General features: G+C 43.5%; 1 protein-coding gene and 1 long non-coding RNA gene across 3 annotated transcripts in view; one reads left to right on the forward strand and one right to left on the reverse strand.

Moving 5' to 3' along the window:
• Positions 1-2608: 2608 nt before the first annotated feature.
• Positions 2609-25715, reverse strand: part of MXD4 (MAX dimerization protein 4) — a 40465-nt gene continuing 17358 nt past the window's right edge. For both annotated transcript variants that reach the window (XM_065060382.1, XM_065060381.1), the window contains exons 4-6: positions 9790-9904; positions 6599-6758; positions 2609-5403 (exon numbers count right to left, since the gene is read on the reverse strand). In XM_065060382.1, coding sequence (XP_064916454.1) covers positions 5255-5403; positions 6599-6758; positions 9790-9904 — 424 coding nt within the window. In that variant the 3' untranslated portion in view covers positions 2609-5254. The remainder of the gene's footprint in view (positions 5404-6598; positions 6759-9789; positions 9905-25715) is intronic.
• LOC135579321 (uncharacterized) lies at positions 8202-12210 on the forward strand. Its single transcript, XR_010472093.1, has 2 exons — positions 8202-9199; positions 9988-12210. It is a non-coding gene; the product is annotated as an uncharacterized LOC135579321 (long non-coding RNA).

Consider the following 25715-nt stretch of genomic DNA (forward strand, 5'->3'; position numbering starts at 1 on the left):
TCCAACCTTCGTACCGTACTATTAATTTGAATTGCTAAAACTCAGTAGTCACTAAGCCTGTATTTGCAAAGATTTGCAAAGAGAAGAAACGCTATACACACATACACACAAAAGATGAAATATTTTAAAAAATGAAAACCACAACAAAAAGGTATTAAAATCTGGATTTGTATTATGACGAGATAATGACACAACACAATACTCCGTGTGCTACAGAACGCGGCAAGCACCGTGTACGTGTGAACAAATGAATCTGTACAGCTCCCCTTGGCGGCTCTGGCACTGAACCTGCCTGCCAACACCTTCAATAACCATTTGACCAAGAAAGAGCAGAAGGGCTCTGCCAGTGCTTCACGTGCACCAAAATGTCGTCACTTAAACATCCGTGTTGCACAGACCCTTTCAGTGACAGAAATTGCGTGTAAACACATTTTGCGCCTCTTGTGCAAAATGCAAGGAAGAAATCCAGAAACCAGAGCACCTTCACTCCATCGGGCGAGTCTCTGGATTTGCCTCCCCAGGAATCCTTTCCTGGGGTTAATTTACAGTATTTCACATAGAAAGAACAGCCGAGGTGACCCAATGGTTTATGATCTTTCCTTTTCCATAGATCCTCTGTGTTTTAATTCTCGGTAGTTATGCAACACTCTTGATGTTTCTTTTGCAGCTACCAATTAACAACAGTGCATTTAGTCAGCCACTTAAGCAAATTGGCTCATTTCATTGCCGGTGAAATGAATGTCTGAGTGTGTTTGCCCCATTAGTGTTTGTAGGGAGTACAGCTCTTCCTCAAAACTACCTAAAGGGGTTCAATTCTCCTTCTACCCGTTTTGGAAAGTGCAAGTTAATGTACTAAGTATCAACACTGTTACTGGCTCTCACCACACACAAAACCAATGGCCTGTAGTAGTAACAAAAATAAGTAACAGATTTCTGAAAGGGTAATCTGTTCTGCAGACAATCCTTTATCTACACCATCACAGAACAGAAGTTCATAAAGTTAATGGTGTGGTTCTTTTTAAAACGTATTTCTTTTCCAGAGGGCCGATCTGCAAGGATGAGAAGCCTCACCGATAATTACCAGCCTGCTATAAAGTTGGTAAAATGGTGAAATAATCACTTATTTTCCTACCTCAAATCTTACACTAAGAAATTAGGATAGAAATGAATCTATAAACACCAGGTGAAAATCTCTTCCCTTCTCATGGTTTTGGGGGAATCTTTTATTTCTACTTGCATCTCATAAAACCCACTCTGAGCCAAAATTTGGGTTTTGCACAAGTCAACACAGGATCTAGGCTCTGAGTAGCAACACGCTGTACAGTTTCTACTGGGCAAACCCTGCTTTTTGGAAGGTAAATAAACCAACCTCAGCGGGCTGGGCGGGTTACAAATTGAGCAGAGATGGGATGGGTGTGAAAGAGATTCATCCTGCAAACGGCACTGGAGAATCTGCAGGCAGAGCCAACCATTTCAGGCTGGATTTTTGTTTATTTATTTGATTTTAATGCCTCTCTTGTGTGGGGGCAGGGAGCGCGCTGACAGAGCTCAGGAAGAGCTGAGCCAGGAGGGACGTGTGCACTCCCAACACCCGCACAGCGCGAGGTAAAACCCTTCCCTTCCTCTGCGTCTCCAGAGAAAGAACTTCTTGATGACTCCATCTCTCCAGAGCCGTTTCCACAGAGGAGAAGACCCAGCAGCCCTGTAGTCCTGTCCCTACTCCTTTTCACACGTGGTAATTGCAGGGAAAACAGATCACAGAATCATACAATGTCCTGAGTTGGAAGGGACCCACAAGGATGATCGGGTCCAACTCCTGTCCCTGCCTGTGACAACCCCACAGTTCACACCGTGTGTCTGAGGGTGTTGTTCAGTCTCTTCTTGAACACTGTCAGGCTTGGGGCAATGACACCTCCCTGGGGAGCCTGTTCAGTGTCCAGCACCCTCTGGGTGAAGAACCTTTTCCTCATGTCCAACCTGAACCTCCCCAGCACATCTTCCTGCCGTTAGATGAACCGAGCGGTGTCGTGTCCTCACCTGCACAAAGCACGGTCACGACGCGGAAGGACAGAGCTACCACTGCGGTGGAGGTTATTTCATCTCGCAGCAAGCCACCTGCTTTTCGCCATCACATCGTGATTGCAGGCACGGTTGCACACTCGCACACGGATGGATGCACGCACGCACACACACGAAGCACACACACAAATATCCAGCTTAAAATAATAAAAAAGAAAACAGAGCATTGTTTGCACCCCAAGGTGATCTGGCCACAGGTAGCGCTGCGCTGGCTGCTCAGTAGCAGGTGAGTGATGTCCCCAAAGGAAGGTCAGAGCCTGTCACCGCGGGCTGGCCGGGGCACTGCGTGGGGACAGGTGGCCAGCCAAAAATCCAACATTTGGAACAGTTTTGCCATCGCCTTCACCTGCGCTCGTTCCATCCCAGCTGCGGGAAAGGGGCTGTGCCTGAAAACTCCACCCGAAATGGGGCTGCACTGCAGGGACAGGAACACAGGCAGAACCGCGTCGTTCTTTACCACCATAATAGCCCCCAGCTGTAATAACTGAAAAAGTAAAACCAAATAAACCCTTTTTATTCCCACTCAAGATTATTTGAGTAATTTTTATTGAAAATATAAGATCTACAAAGCCATGGATACCCAGCGTGGAAGAACTCATTAAGTTAGCACATTCATCTTTAAAAGGAAAATTTCAGGTCGACCTAAGGTACAATAATGTTCAATTTAAAATCTCGGTTTTCCTTCTGCAAGTTTCAAATCTCTTTTCATTAGGAGGTTCTGTGCAAGAGCTGCTTGTCATGAAAGGAAACACTTTACAATTCATGAATGTGTTCATTATATAATAAATGAACAGCAACAATATACTAGCCTTTTTTTTTCCTGTTAACAGTCGTGTGTTAAAGTAAACTCTTACTTTTTGTTTTCCATGATTTGGAAATTAGTTACATATGCACCAAAGGAGCTAGTAATTTCTGCTGCTTGTCAGCTACACACAATGAGTATATTGCTGTGTGCTTTCCCCAACAATGAGGATTTTAGTAATATGCAAGGTGTATAGAACATAATACCAAAACCTGCATCACAGAAAAGGTTAATTGTTTTCTTATTCAGCTGCCAGAGTTTATAACCTTAGGCCCCTCCCCAGAGCCAAAGAAGGGGTGGCCGTCCTTTAGGTTATGTAAATTAAATGTATACGTTTTCCTTGTTGGCAAGTTCCAAGCAGTAAGCGAGAGTGCAAACAAGGATCTGTAAGCTGCCACAAAATGTATTCATATTTCTACTCTGTGTTGAAATAGCCAAGGGAGGACACGTATGTCAGATGTTGAAAGAACAACTGAATCTTTGTTTTTGATCATCATGGTCAGTCTGTCATGAGGTCTTGTATCTGAATGCTAAAAATGGCACCACACTTGGACATCCCATAGCCTTACACAGTACGTTTGTGTTTCCCCAGCCACTGAGCACTGGTCTCACAGAGACCCTGACGTTATAAGCTAACAAAATAGAGATTCGGGTGCTGGAGAACCCGAGGGAGGGCTTATACAAAGACAATTCACCCTCGCGCCAAAACCTAATTTTACGATTTTACTTAAAGCCGCCCCGACTCAGTTGTGAGAGGGTGGAGATACAAATGCACCTCTCTGCTTCATCCGCGAGAAGGTGGACAACTGACCATTGGAACAGAGGGTCTCGAAACAAAGCTTAGTTGTCCTTTAAACAATGAACAGGAGAGGCAAACATCAATGGTCACCAAGGCACAATATGACAAAGGTGAAGAGTCCCTGAGACTCTGGTCTGGGTCTGTACCATTCCCCTCCCTATACAAGTAAATGAGAACATTTAGGAAAATATAATACAAAATCTCTTACAGGAAATATAGACTACACTTGCTAAAATCACTTCCCTAAAAGTGTTTATAGCTTTTTTCTTTTTTTTTTTTTAATTTCTTTTTTCTTTTTTTTTCTTTTTTTTTTGTTTTTACTTCTTTTTTTAAAAGACCTTCTTTAAACAGATAATGCAAAGACTGGTCCATTTTTTTCTTACCCGGCAAGCCAAGCTCTAATGACTTCACTAAGCAGAAGTTGTATTAAAATACACCTTCATAGTATTGCTACGATTTGGGTAAATATGTTCTGAACAGCTTGATGAGTACTAAATAAACTTTGCTGTTTTACAGCATACATTTTCATTTTTTTGCACTTTTTTAAGAATAGAAAATGCAATTATAGTGTGCAAAAGAAAAAAAAAAGATTAATTATCTTCTAGCTGAATACTGTAATTTTAAGCCATGCCTTCCATAAAAATGTATTGACATGTGTAAATAGAAGAAAAGAAATACAAGCAAACAGAGCTTTAATTTCCTTGCAAGGAAAGATTAACTATCACAAACTGGATCGCTTGAGTTGTGTATTCTTCAGACAAAGAAATGAAAAAGCAACCCAAAAAACCACTGAAATGCTTCAAATGTCATCCATTCCATGGTAACAGGTTGAAGTTGCAGTGTTGCTTCCTACCGCTCCCGTTAACATGGACAGAATGATTTGCTGCTGGGTGGATATTGAATACAAAAAAGCAAAAGAAAGTTGAGATCATCCCACATGAAGTCATTATTAGAGCTGGCTTTTCCCCCGTTCTGAAGTACAGTAGTGACTTGTAAATATGACCTTTTCTAAAGATCATCTGAGATTTGAACATTTATCTGCCTGCTTCACCCAAACAACTGCTGAAAGAATTTATTCTCTAGAGCCCGCTATGCAGTATTCAAAATGGTTTGGTTTTTCTTTTTTCATGAAAAAAAATACCACAAAAAGTAGTTTTAGGTTAGGTTTTCGTATCTCTGATTCACTAACACATAGATTCCATTTACTCCTCCACGTTTGAAAATGGTTTCTGCAAAATCAAAATAACTATCAAACTCCCTTACGCCATGCTTCCAACAGTTTGAACTGAATACTTCTTGAATGGAATGACGTAATTTATTTTCTTTAATTTGCAGTATGGCTACATCAAGCTAGCTTTAAGTCACAACTGTACCTAACCACAGTTCTCTGCAGCAAACCCATGATTTACAATATCCAATATTGTGGTTACAGTGCAGGGAACGGTGGGTAAGAAACCTCCGTGTCAGAGTACTGGGGCTGGGGTTTCCCGGAAGAGTGGCAGTTGACACCTCTGGAATTTTCATATATAAGTGCTTCAGTCAGATGGTCCTGAGTTGAGCGGGTCACTCAGGCACTATGAGAGCCTGGCATTCAGTCTGCGGGAATGTGTGTAGCCTCCGTCACTCGAACCGCTTTGCAAACTGTAGTGGTCTTCAGCATCGCTGGCACTTCCAATACTGTCCATTTCACCTGGAGTAAACTCCATTCCTTCAATGTCTACTTCTAAAGAAAAAACAGAAGGTGCGTTTTCAGAAAGGCTATAGCAAGTAATCCTGGGCCAGTATTGCCTGTGTCAATCAAAAGGTGAAACCTACATCATACTTCATTTTTTGTAATTAAAAAAACCCAAACAAACCTGGAACAGTAATTCCTGAGGAAAAGTTCATCTTGTCCACCCGAGAATTAAAATCCCTTCTGTGCTCACCCCCATGAACATACTGTATGACATCGCTCCCAAATGCTGTCCCGCAACCGTTCCAGCCTATGCCCGGACACTGATGCAATGGGTACAAACTGGAACACTGGAGGTTCCAATTAAATAGGAGAAGAATCTGCTTCTCAGTGAGGGTGACAGACACTGGAACAGGCTGCCCAGGGGGGTTGTGGAGTCTCCTCCTCTGCAGACATTCAAACCCACCTGGACACCTTCCTGTGTAACCTCATCTGGGTGTTCCTGCTCCATGGGGGGATTGCACTGGATGAGCTTTCGAGGTCCCTTCCAATCCCTGACATTCCGTGATTCTGTGACCTCTGAAAAACCCCAGCGCTCAGAGGCCGCAGCGCCGCGCAGGGTAATTCCAACTTATACAACAGGTGTCGGCCGGTGGTGGCCGTGGTGTCACCATCTGTCCACCGGTAACAGCACCGGGACTGACAACCGTCTGCCACCGGCCCGGGAGCGTCATCCTGGGCCAGGGTTCGGGCACAGGAAAACTCCACGGGAGAAAACAGCAAATGGTGACAGGCAGCCCGGAGAGCTCTGTCTTCAACGAGAACCAAATGTAGAGAACACTTGGTGACCGTTACACAGAAAATGTATTAAAATTGCACAGTTAATGGTGTGAATTAATTTATTCACACAAATGAATTAAGACTACTAAGAGTTCCAAGAAGAAAATAATATGCCAGCCTTACCAATAATTACACAAAAATGTCAGAATATTAAATGGCAAGTGTTAAAAAACGGGCAAAAACACATGCAGTATAAACAGCTTTAAAAATGCACCATGTATTAATAGCTTTGAAACTGATGATGAAAAAGGACATTTTTCAAAGCATGTGAAAAAGATGCAGTAGTTTTTTATTCTGCAAATCACATAACGGAACAATTTTGTCTGGCTTTTGTAGAAAGCTTGGTTTTAGTTCTAAATAATGATTTCTGGCTTGTCTAGGACCCTTTCCCTCCCCGCTGAGTTACCTTGTTCAGAGTCAGTGGATATTGTTGATCCCATGCTGTCGGTGCGGATCCGCTCCATGCCCTGCACGGATAGCTGCTCCAGTCGGCGCTTGAGGTAGCGGTGCTCCCGCTGTAGTTGTTCTTTAATGTTCAGAGCTTTTCGGTCCTGCTCTTCCAATTTCTGAAAGGGAGAGCAAGACAGTAAGCCGACAGTTTTTATTCTGGTTAAAACATAAGTAACTTAACATCTTTTTACAAGCAGTACTTTTAAAACAATTTACATTTAATTTTAAATTAAATTTAACTTTAAAAATTACTTTTTTACCATTCTACAGAGGTCAGTAGACTATGAGCTGGCTAGGACAGAACTGAATTTGTTTCACCATAAGCTACATGGATACAGAGTCAAAAAAACAGTGTCGCAGAGACTCTTTTGCCACTTGCAGACGTTCCTCAGCTAAGTCAGGACAATTGTTGCCTTGCTGTGGGGAACAGTTAAATCGTTTTGTTAAGCAAAACTGGCATTATCTTTGATAACTAGAGCGCAGCTCAGGTTTCAGTCAGAACGTAACAGCTCTTCAGGTGAAATAAGACACTTATCACCATAAAGGAACCATGGCGAGCCTCCTGAATGCTCTCCCTCCTAGTGCAGGCCATGGGCATTTTTACCATTTAAAAAGCTTCAGTAACAATAAGCAGTATTAATTATACATAGTAGGAGGAATTTACAAACAGTTCTCTTTATTATTGTGGTTTTTTCCTTGAACTTCTACAGAGCAAATATGGTAAATCTGTGATAACCTCCTAGGAAATCAGTGGTATTAATCAAAACTTCTCAGCAAACAGCCTGTGAAAGGATCCTTCCACACATCTACCTAAACTCTTCCCTCTGCTTGAATAAAAGAAAGCATTAATTTTGGGAATAAAAAGAACACTTTACACCCAGTAAAATGTGCTGCACTGTTGGTCTAAATGCAGTAACACAAATAGTCTCTTTTATGATTCCAACTGCCCCCTCTTCCAAATCACCAACAGCCATTTAAAAATTGACGACAGAACTTGGGAAGAAAGTGTTATGAGCATCATCTGATCAAAAGCAGGAAAGACACACAAAGCAAGACACCTTATATTATTTTAAAAAATTATCTAACTACTGGAGTAAATTACAGCTTGTAGCCATCAAAGCACTTAAAAGAAAGACCGATTTCTCTGTGAGCTGTGTTTACACCAGCACTGAGATTTAGGAGATGAGCAGGGAGCGAATGGGGCTGCTGGCGACTCCTCCCTGCGTCCGCATGAACCTGCGCTTGCTTTTCGGAGCGGGGTGGGACAGTGCACAGCAAAGCACAAGCAAAACGGTTTGAGAGATTTTGCTGCTCCAGTGCAAGCCTGAAAACAAAAGTATTTCTCTTTGAAAAAATAATAATTGGCACTACTGAAATGGGCTGAATTCAGTTTAATGCCTGCAGCCACGTCTTAAGCCCCTCAACAGGCAATACACGACGTACATATGCATTATATGTGGATACACAATGTTATAATAAGCAAAGGGGTTGGTACATCCATGTACACAACAAACCAAATGCCCCCAATTGATCAGATTTCCTTTTCCTGTATTTTCCTGGCTGCCATCCCGAACTCTAAGAACTATTTTAGGAGTGAACTCAGTGACTCATATCCAGGAGACTCAAAAGCATCCAGTCTTTCAGGGCAAATTTCAATTTATAAGGGGGTGTGTGTGTGTGAAAAGTTCAAAACTAATGACTATTAGAAAGGGCAGCCAGGCCTGGCAGTGCAGCAGGGGTGAAATGACCTGCGGGAGAGGAGCAATTAAGTGGCAAGCCAGTTAGGGTAGGCCCAGTTCAAAATCTTCAAAAGAAAACTAAACTTCAGTTTCAGTTTTCAGCAAACGAGTGCTCGGTACGGCGCACGATGGACTTGGAAAGGATCTGTTCCTGGCTTTTTTAATCAGCAGCTGAAAGGGTAAGTGCATGGCTAATCTCCCACACTTGCCACTTGTAGAAACATATTTTCAATTTGTATGCAGCAGCCCATGATAGGGGGGCAGCCCAAGACAAAAAGCACATGCGGTGCCTTTCACGCGTGTTAGCCTGAATTATAAACAGCAGGCCAAAATCTCAAATGGTAAAAACAGGGGTTGCCCAGCTGGAGTAAATGTGCTCACAAGAGCTGAAGAAGGAGCTCAGTAAATTTGTGCACAAGAATGGTTTTTGCTTAAATTAATCTTTAATTCTTTGTATGAATTACACTCATTTCTGCAACTGCAATGAATCTTAGTGCTGTACAACAGCAGGCTGCTCTCCAAAATACTCCGAGACTACTAGCAGTGCTCAGCCTCTCCTCACACTTGTCTTGACCTCTTTCCCTATAACACTGAAAAAACACCAGATGAATAATTACAGTCCAGGACACGGCAGCAGAAACCTGTTACTTAACTTTTACATTTGAACACCTGTTTGTCTTATTTCTACATATAATCCCCTGAAACCTGTGTCAGTGAAAATGGGAGCAAAGGTGTCTTTGGAGAGAAGAGGCCTGAGGAATTAATTCATTTTGAATTACCTGTGTAAATGTACAAGCTGCACTGCTGCCGGATCAAGGGTGAGATTTTGGGTTGTTTTTCGTTTTAAACTTGTTACACCCATGAAACTTGCAAGGGGAGCGGCAACTAACAGGAGACTGCATTTCATTTTTGGTTTCTTTAAAAGGATTGTCAAATGCTCCCATGCATCCCATGTCATCTAGACATGGGATGGGGATAAGACTTACTAGTAGCTATAAAAACTTTGACTTCACTGGGTTTGTTTGATCTTGAATGGATCTGGCTTTTTACATTGAGATCAATGCAGTACAAGGCTACTTTGCTCAGTCCTTAAAAAATAAATATAGTAGTCAAAGAATATATTTGATTCATATATATTCTTTTAAAAAAAAATATACAATGTAAGCCACTATTAACTATGCAGAAGTCACAAAACCACCATTTTATGTAATTGGAACTGGAAGGCAAATTGAAAAACACAAAACCTCGATACTGTGACTGAAATCCTTGCAACCAATAAAGGCCAAAATATCCAGAAGATCAGACATACGGATATGGATTTTGTGTGAAAGTTGGTTTCCTCTCTATGGATACAAATTCTGAAAGATTCTGCTTTAAAAGAAATAAAAATACAGATGAACGTTTTTACCTTGATATGCATCTTAGCTCTTTTCAACAGACTTAGAGTGGTGTGTCTGGTGCTGTCCGGCCCGAGAGGCACAAGCTGTTTTAGCTGTTCCAAATATAGCCGCAGCTTAGCCCGCCTGAAATTATTAAAAATGAAGAATGTTGTAGTAAAGTTCCACCCGAACAGCATATCCTACATGAAAACACCATCTGTTTGCAGGATCTCAGTGCAGAACTCGACTCAACGGTGGCTTCCTTTCCCCTCCCTTTGGCAAAGCTTCAGACCGAAAGGTCACTTGAAACGCAGTAACGCCGCTTGGCACACTCAGAGAGTCGTTTCGTACCTACGTTTCGAAGCTGTTTGCTCAGGCTGGTTAGTCCCAGCTTAACGCACGGCTCCGAGCTGCCTCCAGACACGGTTTATCAAGAGGAAGGTCTTGATCCCCCTTCTCCTCCCATCTAGTGACTCATGGGACCACTGTACCCAAGGAGACCTTCCTCCTTGCACCAGACCCGACAACCTCTGTTAGAAACACACCAGAGAAAACACTTCCAGCCACATCGTGTCCTGCTTTCTCTGCTACTCCTTTGCAAGTATCACTACGGCCTCTCTCAACAACCCCTCCTGTACTCGTGATATTAAATCCATCAGTAAAATGAGGACAAACAAAGTGGTGTTTCTACAGATACTTCGTTTCCAAACTTTGTCTTTGATGAAGAAGCCGGCGACACAACAGTCCATGAGAACAGTGCGCAAGTGTTTTTCTACACTTAAATCCAAAAATAAAACCTCTCCTGGCTTTAATGCACAATTCTTCAATAGGAATCCATACACCTTTCAGTTTTGCAACGAGATGGAAACAGATGAGAAGCGCCGACATGAGCAACATCTCTTGGATCTTCCCTTCTGCCAGTTACCCACCGAACAAAACCGTGACCGACGGCCCAGAACAGCCGCCACAAAGCAGTGGTAATAAGTGAAGGGGATCACAAGTGTGAGAGGAATTAACATCTTTTTCAAATCTGCTCGATGCTGCATGAAGGAAGCAAATTTTGCAGGAAATTTAAGGCTTCTGGTCAAGAGGGAACTTTCTGTTGAACAATCAGTTCAGAAACAGGATTCAGCATCAGTGTTTGAAATGCAGCTGGAGAGGGTTTAACATAAACCAAATGACAAATTACACACGTATAATCGGAATGATTAGTGTAATGTGAAAACAGCTTGAGAATTAATGGGGAAAAAACGCAAAGCAAAATAAAACCTAATTAAAATACAGTACTGTAATGACTACACACTCACATGCTTCGTTCTGGCTGCCTATAAATCAGCGACATATTAGGGAGGAACTCAAGCATTTCTATAAAATTGTTAATTCTTTCTTCAAGTCACTAAGGGAAAAAAATAATATTGGTGAAAATGTGATTCTCAGGAGAAAACTGATGACAGATTCTTTGTTTAGGCCTGGGGTTTGTTTTTAAAGACAACGGTCTCCATATAACCATCTATATGCATTTATTAAAACAACAACAACAAAGACTGGGGTAAATATATACAAAAATAGCCCCATCAGGTCACAGAGCACCTCCATGGCTGCAAATTTAAACTGGAATCTGATTAGATTCCAAGGGTGAAATACCAGGATGAGGGACTACTGGTATTTATACAGAAAATCCTGATCAGGTGGATTTTTATTTCTGTGTCTGTAATCTCAAACAACTATCTGGCTCGTTTTGTGTTTTACATAAAACCCAAACCTTGCTTCAGGGACTAAATTAAATTCATTTTTTGGTTTTTAAATGGCCTCTAAACACACACGCAATCATCTGCGTCACTCAGCGCTACTTGGATGCAACTGTATTTAGACAGCTGACAAGAAAGTGGGGACTGAAGATAAAGGAGGATGTGGCAAGGAAGAGGACAAGAATAGCATCCAAGTAGTAAACCGAGAGTTAAATACATTGAAATGGAATGATCAATATATGCTAGCGGTAATTAAAAGCCTGATAAGGAATATATGGAACTGTTGATCTGAGATCCACTTCATATTAATCCTAAAAAACATTAATGAAACCAGATTATATTCGCAATTGATCTGCCTCTGTTACTCTGAAGAAAGTCTGCTCACCACAGGAGAAAAAAAGGACTTAGTGCACACACTTCCTCAGCATCAACGGGGGAATTGTTACAACAGAAACGGGACCAAAATCCAGCGGGCACAGCTGTGTGTCTCTTTAAAGCGCCAACTCTTTTATGTCACCTGCCAACCAGGCAAAGCAGGACTTTGCAGAAGGGCCACAAAGAGCACGACTCAAGTCAAAAAGAATACTTTAACTGACCTACCAGAAGCCTTAAGAAGAGCTAAATATTAAAAAAATTGCTTTAAGGCATCCTCAGCACTAACAATTGATAGCACTGAATGTAATAAAAACACTTGCTAAAAGACCTGCTCTAACTTCATTTTTTTTTCTTTTTAAAGGGACCTTTTCTTTCATTTATTTACTCAGCACCTACAAAACTAATAAAAATTTTAAAGCATAAGCACACAGATTGTTACGTAAATATGGGCATGTTTATGTGGCTAATTCATATAAGAAGACGGCACAGTCAATGTGAACACAAAAGAAAACCAGCCCACCACAATTCCAGTGGTACTGGAGTAAATATCCCCACACTTTTCATTTTGCACATCTTAGAAAAGAAAAAAAACTGTAAGAATGTAAGAAAACATTTCAGGCATGTTATGTTAACATATCACACCAGGAGGAATAAGGGACTCAAACTCGGCAGCAGAGAAGTTGCCGCGTTCAGGCTGTGCCAGCACTGATTTCTCCCTCTTTCTGCGGGGACCTGACAGGGTTCACTTTTCCTGGGCTGGCTGTGAGCGCCGGAGGAGGGAAAGGCTCTCGCAGAGGCAATCGCAGCCGGAGCCGTTTTGCAGCTCATGCCTTAAATTCCACCTAAAAAATAAGCAAAATAGCAGCTTGGTCTCAGAGCAATGGGGTGACAATCACCGCGTGTGAAATGTGGTTGAAGCTGGGTAATTACGCTCTGCTCCAGCTTCCAAACGTGGCTGTGACACCTCCGCCCACGTGGAGCGCGGCATCAGGCCTGGACACCGGTGATACAGGAGCACTGTTCTCACCTCAGGAGGATGCACAGAGATATCCCCCCATCACTGCTACTGAAGGTAAGCATCTAAAGAAAGCCATCCATCCAAAATCTGAATCCTCAAACCTGCAGCTCTCCACATTGGGTATGGCCCCATGCATGGAGAGTACAAACTGGGTACAAACTGGAACACAGGAGGTTCCAATTAAATATGAGAAGAAACTTCTTCCCAGTGAGGGTGACAGAGCCTGGAACAGGCTGCCCAGGGGGGTTGTGGAGTCTCCTGCTCTGCAGACATTCAAAACCCACCTGGACATGTTCCTGTCATCTGGGTGTTCCTGCTCCGGCAGGGGGATTGGACTGGATGAGCTTTCGAGGTCCCTTCCAATCCCTGACATTCTGTGATTCTGTGAGAGAGGCTGATGGGTGACCTGTCTCTGATTTACCACATTTTCTTTTCTGCCAGAAGATAAAGGGGTTTCAGATGTTCAACACTTCATGTTTCCTCATAAGTGAGCTCACAACATGGTCCTGTAAATCTGCATTATAGTCCTTGCAATGCTTAACAGAAATGAATTACTGAGCCCACAGGCCTGGTCAGCGTTCCACAGCAGTGGCCACAGCCAGGAGTGGTGGGATGGTTCATCATGTTCACATCCAGAAGAATGTAACTTGCTGACAAGTAACAGGTACCAGCTGGAAATCCGTTGAAATGGTTTTGAATCTGTGAAAGCTGTGATGGGCAATACAGGCGGGTATTTCAGAACTGGTGACAAAATGAACCCTGGAGCCCCACAACTTGGAGGCACAAAGCAGCAACAGTGTTGTCAGGATGGCCCCATGGTAGGGGGACATCTCCCACAAGTTCAGCTGGAGATCAATCACTGCCTCTGCTCCTCAGAGACTCAGAGACAGTGTGCTCCGGTGCTCGGCTATGAAAAGGCAGGAGCAATGCTGGCCTGACGAGCTCTGGTTCACCACTTCTCCAAAAACGGTTGCAAAAGTAAATTAAGATCTTTGACTCTGACCAATTTCAAACTTGTGCTAAATGAGTCTATTAGATAATGGTCTATAAGCTTCCCCATATGTATAAAACCCCAGACACAAATCCATTTTAGCACACCAAGAAATGGAATACTAAGATGCAAAGAAAAAAAAAAGAAACAAAAAAGCCTATTGTTCACACTGGATAATCTTCATTCTAAGGAAACTGCAACCATTCCAAGAAATTCCTACAGCTACTTGATGGGTGGTTGCAACAGGAACACAATATTCCCCAGTAAGGCCAAATAATACAACAAGAGGCAATGATTCTGAATTGAGAGGCTCAGGCTGGACATTAGGAAACTAATTTTTTACCAGCGCGGTGGTGCACAATCAGAACAGGTTGGCAGAAAGGTTACCGAAGTGCCGTCCCTGGAGGTTTTTCAAGATGTACCCAGAAAAAGGCATCACCATCCACAGGTCCCTCCAATCAACATTTCTACATGCATTTAAATCGGAGGCTGCTTGTAAAGCCATAGCATTTGACTCACAAGATTGCCCCCATTCACAGAATAGCAAAAAGACCCCAAACTGCATGATTTAGACCTGTGCCAGTCTGATGGATCCAGTGCTGGCAGGTTTGTGGGGTGACCCAATTCACCGTCAGCCCTTCCCCAGGGGCTCCCCGGGCCTTTTTTAGGCGCAGTACATCAGACAGCAATGGCCTGCAGCTACTCAGACCGCAGACTGCTGTTCGGGCGGCAGTTGCACAGACTTTTGGTAGCAGTGAAGGTGTGTTTGCTAAGCCATACAAGTATAAATCTACAGACCTTGTTTGTGGGAGGGAATGACATCCATTGTTTAAGCCACCGATTTGCGCAAAGACAGCTGGAAAGGCAAAGCCTTCCTTCAGCAGGTGAACACCCAAAACAAGCTGCTTAGTCCTCAGTGGGGCATATCTTAGCCAGGCCTTGGTGAAATTCAATGGCCACAGACACTCGTGAGAGTTTACAGTGTCACACTGAGTCATGTGCATGTCAGTCCCACCTGGGCTGGGCAACCCACGGAGACAAAGCTGCCAACAGCCCTCTGTGCCTTTATGGCAGGTAGGTAGCGCTGGGGAGGCATCTGCTTGAAGCCGCAGCCAAAGAATCACAGAATGTCAGGGATTGGAAGGGACCTCAAAAGCTCGTCCAGTCCAATCCCCCTGCCGGAGCAGGAACACCCAGATGAGGTTACACAGGAAGGTGTCCAGGTGGTTTTGAATGTCTGCAGAGAAGGAGACTTCACAACCTCCTTGGGCAGCCTGTTCCAGTGTCTGTCACCCTCACCGTGAAGAAGTTTCTTCTCAAATTTAAATGGAACCTCCTGTGTTCCAGTTTGTACCCACTGCCCCTTGTCCTACCATTGGTTGTCACCGAGAAGAGCCTGGCTCCATCCTCATGACACTCACCCTTTATGTATTTATAAATATTAATGAGGTCACCCCTCAGTCTCTTCTTCTCCAAGCTAAAGAGCCCCAGCTCCCTCAGCCTTTCCTCACACGGGAGATGCTCCACTTCTTTCATCATCTTTGTGCCCTACGCTGGACTCTCTCCAGCAGTTCCCTGTCCTTCTGGAACTGAGGGGCCACAACTGGACACAATATTCCAGATGTGGTCTCACCAGGGCAGAGCAGAAGGGAAGGAGAACCTGCTGTTGTCTTTGCACTGCTGACTGCTAGAGATCACCTGCAGAAAGGCTGGGAAGGGCTGTGCTCATCTGTTCCTCAACAATCGTGGGCAAGAGCAAAAAACTCAGAGAGACGTCAAGTTTCTGACAGCATTCACCTCACACATCCTCAAGGTCCCAGCCCACAGCCTCCCCAAATTAGAAGAACGACTCTCACACATACCCATTCTCAGCCTGGCTGTACAAGGAGCAACTCTGTCAGCAGAGTGTGTCATCCCTGGGCAGTCCCACAACAGTGCTGCTCCACACACACTTACTCCTACGAGCAGATTGCCCAGTCAAGACATGCAGCTGTCTTGGCCATACTGGGAGGCATCTCAGAGCTGCAGCAGCTCCAGCTGATGGGCGGCAAGGACCTGGGAGGCTGGGAAATGGAGAAACACCCACCACGTGTCCATATTCCCATACTGTATGCTCTGATTTCCCTTCACGCTGGCTCCAGCAGAAGTTGGCGGGTTAGACAGGGTGTTGTTGCTTCAACACCCACAGCCTGACGTAGCCTGTTTCCCCAAAAACAAGACCTAGCCTGAAAATAAGCCCTAGCATGATTCTTCAGGATTTTTGAGGAAGTTCGAAATATAAGTCCCACTCCAAAAATAAGCCCTAGTTGCAGTTCATTTAAAAAGTCAATTTAAATAGCATCCAGGCAGCTATGCATATAAAAAGGTAAAATTAATTGGCAACAGAATGCAGCAGGACAGACAGACCCTTCATCAGAAAAGCAGACACGTGACAGACAACTGACAGTTGTGTTGCCAATGCACTGTGAGCCGGCTACATGGACAAGAGGTGCTCGTTTTAGGAAAAGCTATTGATGGACATGAGAAATTGGGGCAAATGATTCTAAAGGAAACAGAGTCACAAGAAATTCGTGATGGAATTCAGGGTTTGGGGAGTTATGATGATGTTCCAGAATGTGATGACATGGCTGTACTTGAATAAATGTTGATTTTTTGTTCAAGGATAAATGTAGATTGTTGTTCATAGAAAAAATAAGAGATCTCCTGAAAATAAGCCCAAACACATCTTTTGCAGTGAAAATTAATATAAGACCCTGTCTTATTTTCGGGGAAACAGAGTACCTCTCACCCTATGGTGCATCACTGAAGCACGTGTGGGCATGAAATGCTGCTTGCCTCGCAAGAAGGTCCTCACTTTGCTTTCTGCAAGATGCTTTAATGCTAAAAAAACTTGCGGGGCTGAACATGTGTCTGTATTTCAGATGTCCCAAATTTAGTCTACTAAACTAGCTCTGTGTACAGGAGGTTGACAAATTCTCAAATCGATTGCTAAATATACTTGCTTGGTGATGTTCTGAAAAGAAAAGGACACTATAGATCAAACACTCAAATGACACTGAAAATGCCATCATTATAAGCCGCACTAGTGAGAACAACAGATACATTTGACATAGATGCAAAAATTAAAAAATCATCGGTTTTGTACGTTAACCATTTCAATCCAAAACCAGCCTCAGACTTTATCACGCGCAAATTTAGTACAAATTCAATACAGACAAAACCCCCACTTCCAGGAATATAAACCTATTTGAAGTTAATCTAAAAGAAGATACATTATTACAAATTGGACAGAATTACCAAAACATTTCAGATTCCTTCTCTCATGTTTCACATTTTTTTTCCACATTCAACACTATCCTGGTCCTGGTGCTGTGCGATGAAGTTAATACACAAAGGTTTAAATATAGAGCAGTGACTAAATATTTCATTGTTGCATAATGACTGTGTAATCTGACTTAATAACGTACATAGGGTAAAGTCAGAGAAGAATCTCTGCATTAAAAATTCACTTCTGCAGTCAAATGTTCTCCAGGTCCATTGTGAACCCCGGTGGTCTGGGCCAGAGACCCCTGCGCTGAACTAATGGTTGTTTTCTCCCTGAGGAAAGGTGATTTTATCTCACTACCAGACATGAAATTCTGCAAAAAACACAGAAGTCAGCTAACTGCAATTGTGAGACGATTGTGTTGTTACACAGGCTCTTCACAGGTTTATTTATGAAATGCAAATACCTGCGTACAGGGAGCACTCAAGTTTTAGATAAAGAGAATCAGCAAAAGCAGCAGCTCAGGATCCTTTCTGGCATGCACTGGTCAGGATATACTCACAAACCTATAATTATTACAAAGTTTTTAAGAAAACTTCCCCGTTTTGACTTCAGGATTCAGCTGCCACCAAGGTAAAACCAGAGAGAGGAACTCTGCCTGCCTCCTGCTTCCCACATCAGCCCTTGCTCGACACAGCAAGTCTACATCTCTTAAGAGCTGCAGCTCTTTTTATCTTGTGCACAGTCACACCCCTGAGTGATGACAGAATTTTGCTGCAAATGGCTTTAACGGTACTGACAATTAAATGTGCTCTTATTATTTTGTATATTCCTGGATATCATGGCAATACAGATAATGTTGGTAAACACGTAATGATATACCCCACTCTGCTTAGTAGAGCTGGTACTGAAGCACACTTGCCTCACTCCTCCTTAAACTAACACTTTTCTGAAGTAAGTGTCAGGAGTGATATATTTACAGCTCTGCAATACTTTTTATAAGCTAGCAAAGATGACCCTGTACTAATTAAAACACATTTGTTTACAACGGCATTTAAAGAGATTATATATAAACTTCCATCTGAAGAAATTGCAGAAATTCAATCATATCAAAATGGTTCTAAAGAAACCTATTTATTAATGGTCCAGACAGATATTAGAATATTAGAATTAGAATTTTAGAATTATTATTTTCAGCAAAATATTAAATACAGTGGTAGAGAACAACCCTCTACAGAAGTATAAAATCCTGTCTCTTCCCTATTTATTTCAGTCAGAAACACTTTCAGTACTTTCTACTCTACAAAGGAAACGTCAAACACCACTTTTTCCAGAAGAGGCTCTAGCTCATACTCAAGCTGCACAATCTATTCCAACTACACAACAAATTTGCTTTAGTGAAAAGGAAAGAAAACCTCTTAGTATTAAAGCACTGTACCATAGCAAAGCACCCGGCGTGCCGATTGCTACGAGATGTGTGAAATGCTTTATCACAGCTGAGTGCTTCAGAGTCAAAACCAGAACATTCAGTAGCTCCCTTACAGCAAACCTCTTGGTTTTCTATTATCCAAGAAAAGATAAGCCAAACACCAGTGTTCTGCAATACATACCATTGTTTTTTGCATATTAAGAACGAAATCCTGAGGTATGTGCTGCAGTTCAAGGTTCATCCAGGGTTTGTTCCACATGGCATTTTTTGCCCGTGTCTAACATCTCACAGAGGCCTCTGCAGCTAAACTCAGCCGCAAAGCCTGGGAAGGCACCGTGACAACTGACAGGCAAAAAAAGCTGCAAGTGCCTGACTGCACTGATTGTTAGTGAATTAAATGCAACAGCCCTACAATCAGTGCACCCGCCTACTTTATTTACTCCAGTATTAACTAGAGTTTCATCCTCTATATGCATTTGCAGTGTGCTGATGATAATTTTTGTGCGTCTGTTTTGCTAAATTGAAACCAGCTGGATAGCTTTAGACAGCTTTATCTGGTGTCTTGGGGTACCTCTGAAGTGTCCAAACACAAGACATCAACTGCCTACGGACGCAATGGCTCCAACGGTATCTCACCATCACTAGTTTTCAAAGACTCGATGCTGCTATGAACTTAGTCATCTTCAAGTCTTCCTGTGAACACTGTTCAGAAATGCCTGGTGCTGCTCCTAACACTAAGGAAGACAGAAGAAAACCTCTGCCGCCTGTTATACATTTTACCCTTTCAATGTTTTGTGCATTTTACCACTCTGAAAAACACTTAAGTTCTCTGTTTCGCTATATATAAGTGCACACTGCCGCATTCACAGCGCGTTCTATTTACTTTCACTTACTGCCACTTCAGCCCAGTTGCTGAGCCAAGACTCCACACTTTGACTTGGCCTTTCTGCCTTCCAAAAGTTGCGGCTTGTTCACATTTTGGAACATATGCATGAAACCAGAACTTATTCCTACACCTTTCAGCAAACACAAGGGAAGTATCAGCAGTGCCACAAATGTGTGCATTTTTGGCCAGCGAAGCCTCTTGGCAGCAGCACACGGACAGCTCGCTGGGACGCAGGCCAGGGACAGGTGAACCCTGGCTGGTCTGAGCAGAGGAAGCTGCTGGTTCCCAAATGAGGGGCTGTCTGGCAGACCCTGCTGCCCATGTTGCCCTCTGCCCCTCTCCCTCCTTTCCCTGTCCCTCTGGTAGCTCCCTGCCAAGTGCAGTGACTGCTGCCTGTCCTACATTATGAGCATCGGGATACATCAATGATTCTTCATCTCTCAAAATGCCTACAGACCAACTTCGGTGCTCCTTGTGCTGCGGTTCCTACCAGAGGGTGAGCTGTGGTGGCCCATGTGCTGCCATAAGCTGGGGCAGCAGCTGAGATGGGCAAACAGCAGCAGCAATCACGGCTCACTTTGGGCTGGAATGACCCTGTAAAGCAACCTGGGCAACAGCAGAGCAAGAGACCCAACTGGAGCCTCAGCAGCCGGTGGCTGGCAGGACAACACACAGGTACAAACTGGAACACAGGAGGTTCCACTCAAATTTGAGAAGAAACTTCTTTACAGTGAGGGTGACAGACACTGGAACAGGCTGCCCAGGGGGTTGTGGAGTCTCCTTCTCTGGAGACATTCAAACCCGCCTGGACACCTTCCTGTGTAACCTCATCTGAGTGTTCCTGCTCTGGCAGGGGGATTGGACTGGAAGATCTTTCGAGGTCCCTTCCAATCCCTGACATTCTGTGATTCTGTGAACCCATGTGCTGTCCCATCGGGAGCATACCCGACAGCAGACAGACACTGATGAGGGTCCCGAGTCCCATTTAACTTCAACCAGCAAAAGAAATAAAAAGCTTTGTGGCACAGCTAGTGCCTCTTGCTCTATTGTTCCTCAGCCTTCTCCTGCTCAAGTTCTCCTCCTGTTGCAGAGAGTGAGCACGAGCTGTCAGAGAAGCCCTCGAGGTGTGACACGGGCCACCCCACCCCATGCTCATCCACAAGCCTAAACTGCCTGCAGACCAACGCAGCAAGGTGACAAAACCCAAACACAGTGGCTGGTTTCCCTCTCGGGCTGGTGGCACTCAGAGCACCTGTGCAAGGTAAGGCAGAACCGTTTCAGTGAGGACTCGGGCAGGTGGGACACCAGCAGCTGACTGGAATGGGTTTTAACCTCAGCCTCAGGCTCTGCAGTATTAACAGCTGCCAGACCATCATCTGACCATCCTTATCTCCTCTCCTTGTTTTTTCCGGACTCCTCCTTGCTGCGAGACTTGTCCTCACAGCTTTCCTTAGGCTTCAGCCATCCCACTCCCTTAAGCTGCTCTTATGGGAAGAGCAGCCATGAAAGGTTTGACAGCCCTTCGTTGTCTCAGGTCTGAGAGAGAAGTAACAGCAACATACAGAAATTTGAGATGTGCTTCACAGGAGATGTCAGTAAGAATTTATAAGCTATACAAGGATCCCCAAAAGCATCACAAACAAACAAATGGCAGCTGGATACCATTCGTCTTTCCTGGATGGTGACCATCTCAAACTTACATGTACAGGATCCTCCGTCCTTTGACCAGAGGCAATAACATCTCTAATCTTGCAAGAATGTGAGGCAACAGAAATCAAGCATTATACAAACAGCTGAAATCCCCTGCAGTAAGTTTTTGCCCTTGTATGGATTTATTTTGCTCTGAAAATAAAAGGAAAATCCAACCTATATGTTATCATTGCAGCCTTCAGATTTTGCTCATCTGTAAAGAGCAGTTTTCTATATTTTAAACCTTCACTGTCAAAGTCAGACAAATATGAACAATTATTACACCTATAGAAAAGGCACTTCTGTTTCAGGTGTCTTCTATTTTTAGCCCTGATATCTACTCATTATCTTTTAACATTTACCTCTCAAATGCTTTTAAGCAGTAGCAAAAGAGGCATCACTCAGTAGCAGGAGCTCAGCATCACACAGAACCTATCTAATACAGGCAGATGAACAACAGCACCTTGGGATGAGATACATGAGTGATGGAGGTACCGCTGCACACACTCGAAAACAGAGTCCACCAAAAAATAATCAGCCATGCTTTTAACAAACTTATTAAATACTTCATTCATCCAGCCTTCCACCCATTCATTTCACACATGAAAATGCACACATTGCAATTTAGTAGTCCTCCTAAATTAGACCTTTCAAACCCATCTGTCTTACTGGCACTCAAGTTTCTTACATTACACTGCAGGGAGAATGAAGATCTTCAGTTTGTCTGTTACCTCAAAATAGTGACAGACCCAATTAGATAAGGCAAGTGCCGTTGCAAGATCACGCCATTCTGGCATCAAGAAGCTTTAATTCCCACTTGAAGTTACGTAGATTGAAGATACAGACGTATTTACATGTGCTCCCACTGAAAACACAAGGGTGGATTAGGACTCGCCACCATTTACACGAGCGCAGCGCTGCTCTGGTCCTGGACAGTGGTGGAACATCGACACCACACAGCAAACTGCACAGCAAATGCAAACGCACGGCACCGCTCTGCGATAGCTGCGTTTTCAGTTGTTACCTTTCACGATACTCTTGTAAGCAATTTGTTGAGGATCGCAGAGCACAGGTCAAAGAGAATTACACTTGTTAAAACACGGATAAGCTGCATAACAACAACGGGTTTGTACCAGGTTTAGAGACAAGATGATAACTGCAATTTTCCACAAATTAACCATTTACCAAAAGGCGGCTGAAGGGGATGCAGTCAGTCTCCCCCGTGCGTGGCTCCGGGAAGCACACACGTTCCCCTGATACGGTGTGTGAGGCACAAGGTGCAGCAGAGCTCTGCACGCACCGGCTCTGCGTTTATCGACTGACAACACCCCAGAGCAAGTCCCTGCCTACAAATCAGCTCAGGGCTTGAAACCGGCTTTAATTATCAGACTGTTTCCCCACATCAAAATGCTAAGCAAGAACATCGTGTCTCAGGATAGCTGCCAACAGGAAGGATCTTAAAAAAAAAAAAAGAGCGGGGTGACTACAATGGTTAGAGAAGCCTAGAGAAGTTGAGCTGCTGCACAGCACTAAGTGAAGAGAGCACAGTACAAGGCCCAGCCAGCTTTTTCTGCCTATTTTTAAACCTCCCTATAGACCTAGTTATTTTATACATATGTCAAATGAGGGGAGAAATGTGTTCAAGGTTTTGGGTTTTTTTTTTACACCACTGTATGATGCCAAATTAAAGGAGCGGCAAGTCAAGCTGAATTATTCTAACTAAATCAAAACCATGCATTGCCGTCACACACTGAGCATGAGGCCTTGGGATGGCAGACAACTGGAGTTAAACAGCCTTTTCCTGCACCAAGTTAAATTAAGAGTGTGAGGCATTAATATCTGCAATATTGGATACCTGTGGCTGTGGTTTTATTGTGTATTGTGCCTCTGTATCCAAATGCCAAGTAAATACCAAGCGTCCAATTGAACAAGCCTGACAAATGCTGTAGGGACTCCATGTTCCCACGTGTATGAGGCACTAAAAGAAACAAGAGCAATTCACACTGCAGTTCGAAAAGCTAATCAGAGCTAAGGTAACTATATCTCCACTTCAGCACCCAAACAATCACGTTCTCATTCTCAGAGGTAGGAAGTTTTAAGCTGTGATTGGGAAATTAAGTATCAGAAAGGGATCTTAGTTCCATTTTTGCTTTTGCTAATACTTCCTCAGCACCTGTACCTACCAAAGCTTCATGGCCAGGTGTAGCTAATGGTGGCAGCTTGAGCATGCATGAGAGAAGTTATATGGCTTTTGGGGGAGAGGAGGTGGTGGGTGCTGCTGACTTTTACCTCTGCAGAAAGTGGGGATGGCCTCCAGTGACACAGCTGGGGTGCCCTGGGACAACATCAGGGTGCTTGTTCCAGCCAAAAAGAGGCTGGTTCAGGCCCCAAGTGAGAACACCAAAGGAAAAGAAAAAATCAACCTGAAGTAATTACAAATACACATCCCCAAATGTCTTGCTGTATGTCTCCAACTCCGTCATTGGAACCTTGTAATTAGAGGTGGGTAGAAAAGACAGAGTGAAGTGTATATATAAACAAATTTAGAAGGATTAAATGCACTGACTGTAATTAAAGATGGTCTCTTCCAAGACTACAACGGGTACTCTTACTTTTGTATGAATTAAAAGCTCAGCAACACTTATGTAGTATTTCCCTCTCAAGCAAGCAGCGACAAAATCTGGCATCACGGGACAGTGGAGAGTTGCAGATATCTGACAGTCCTGCCTCGAAAGTTTAGATTTAGCTTGCCACAGCACAGATAGTGCCTTGTTTATAATTTAATTTCCGTTCTATTTCCCTTTCCATTGAACAGTACAAAGCTGGTTGTCTCTGTGCCAAACAGGGTGCAGTCAAGCACAATCTGAAAACGATCCATTTGGGGATGGTAAGTTACGGAACAGCTTTTCAAAGCTTTCCCTCTTTCCTTCTCTTCTTATTTCTTCCCCACAAAACTCAACCCAGGTTACTTAAATGCAGTGTCCTGAGCTTGTCTGGCAATGGAAGGAAAGCCGTAAGTTTGGACCTACTTGCCGCGTGAGGATGGGAAGTCAGGCAGTGGGAACCACGACACCTGACAGTTTATTTCAAACACCTCTTAGCACCTAAACCCAGTAACTGCTTCTGGCCAAACACACATGCCAAGCTCCTAAATTTCACTCGCAGGAGTTATTTGCTCCACCCATGCTGTTCATTTCAGCAGTCAACACAACAGCATTTACCAATCGGGATTAAGTCAGCTTTCTTGCGGGAATTACAGGGTTTGCTACCTTTATGTTTTGTAAATGCCAGCGAATGTGGTATGTAAGACACACAGTGTCTGCACAGCCGGTATTTGTAAACTCTGACAGTACTCCCAGCTTCAACAGGAGCTGCCGAGTTCTGGCAGCAATTACGCACCAGGCAGGCGCCTTACTTAGCACCTTGTATCTTCATTTAGTTACCTAAATTGAAACATCAATGAGAGAAAAGCAGATAAATTTGTTAGGCATTAATCCCAAGGTGGCAGTTGGGAGGAGAGGACTCTCAAGCAGTTCTCCAACCTTGTAGAGATGTTTTACCATATTCAGATGTAGTCTTTGACTGTTCCTCAAATCTTCTGCTGTCTCGCTATAAGGTAGAACCTAATATAGGCTTTCTTAACACAGGGCATGTAGCCTGTAACTAGAGTTATTAGTTTTTAGATTAGAAGCATTGCACCAGATGACCCCATGTACGTACATCCAAGTGCACACCTGTTCTGTATCAGCTACACCAATCTCCAGGTACTACACACTCAATTATGCTAATTCGTATAGAAAAAAAATGTGTAACGTAAACTAGAATTAAACAAGGATATTAGCTACTTGGCATCCTTTGGCAAGTCCTGTCACCGTACTCTTCTAGCAGGACGGGTACATAGCTCAGTATGTGTTTCAGTTTCCACCCCAAAACACAGAACTCTGAAGTTCCCAAATAACCCTCTCCTTCCAAAAATAGGGAGGGACAAGGGGGAAAGGAGTATCTTACCCATTATTGGGAATTGCGCAGTTCTCTAGGACAAGAAAAGTCAGTTTCACTGGATCACATGCATGGAGTTTTTATTTGGTTGGGGTTTTTTTTGTCTGGTTTATTTTGTTTTGTGGCTTTTGCTTATTGCTTTTGTTTTTCAAAAAAAGGCCCAAATTAAACTTCCGTGAGGGAAGAGCATTATGCTTTTCCACACTTATCATCTGCTGGCTCAATGTTCGTGCTCAGTACGGTTTCTGGAACCTTAACTGCACCCTCTGTAGCTGACTGGATGTGCCATGGGGTTCAGCCTGTGGACAGGCACACACAGCTCCTACCCAAACACCCCAAGCGGGGTGCAGAATCAGATGCACAGCCTGACACATGCTAAAGCACCAGGTGTATCGCAGGGAAAAACACAGGCTAAAAAATTACTTGACCTGCGAAGGAATTCTCTGTAGTAAATTTAAGCACAAGTGTCCGCTGACAGAGAGCACAAGGGGAAAGCAGCATGAGCTGTAACAGGAAAGTACACATTGTTCCATCCAGAAAGAGAGGGTTTGACTT

This window comes from Columba livia, chromosome 4 (assembly GCF_036013475.1).
Source record: "Columba livia isolate bColLiv1 breed racing homer chromosome 4, bColLiv1.pat.W.v2, whole genome shotgun sequence".
NCBI lineage: Eukaryota > Metazoa > Chordata > Aves > Columbiformes > Columbidae > Columba > Columba livia.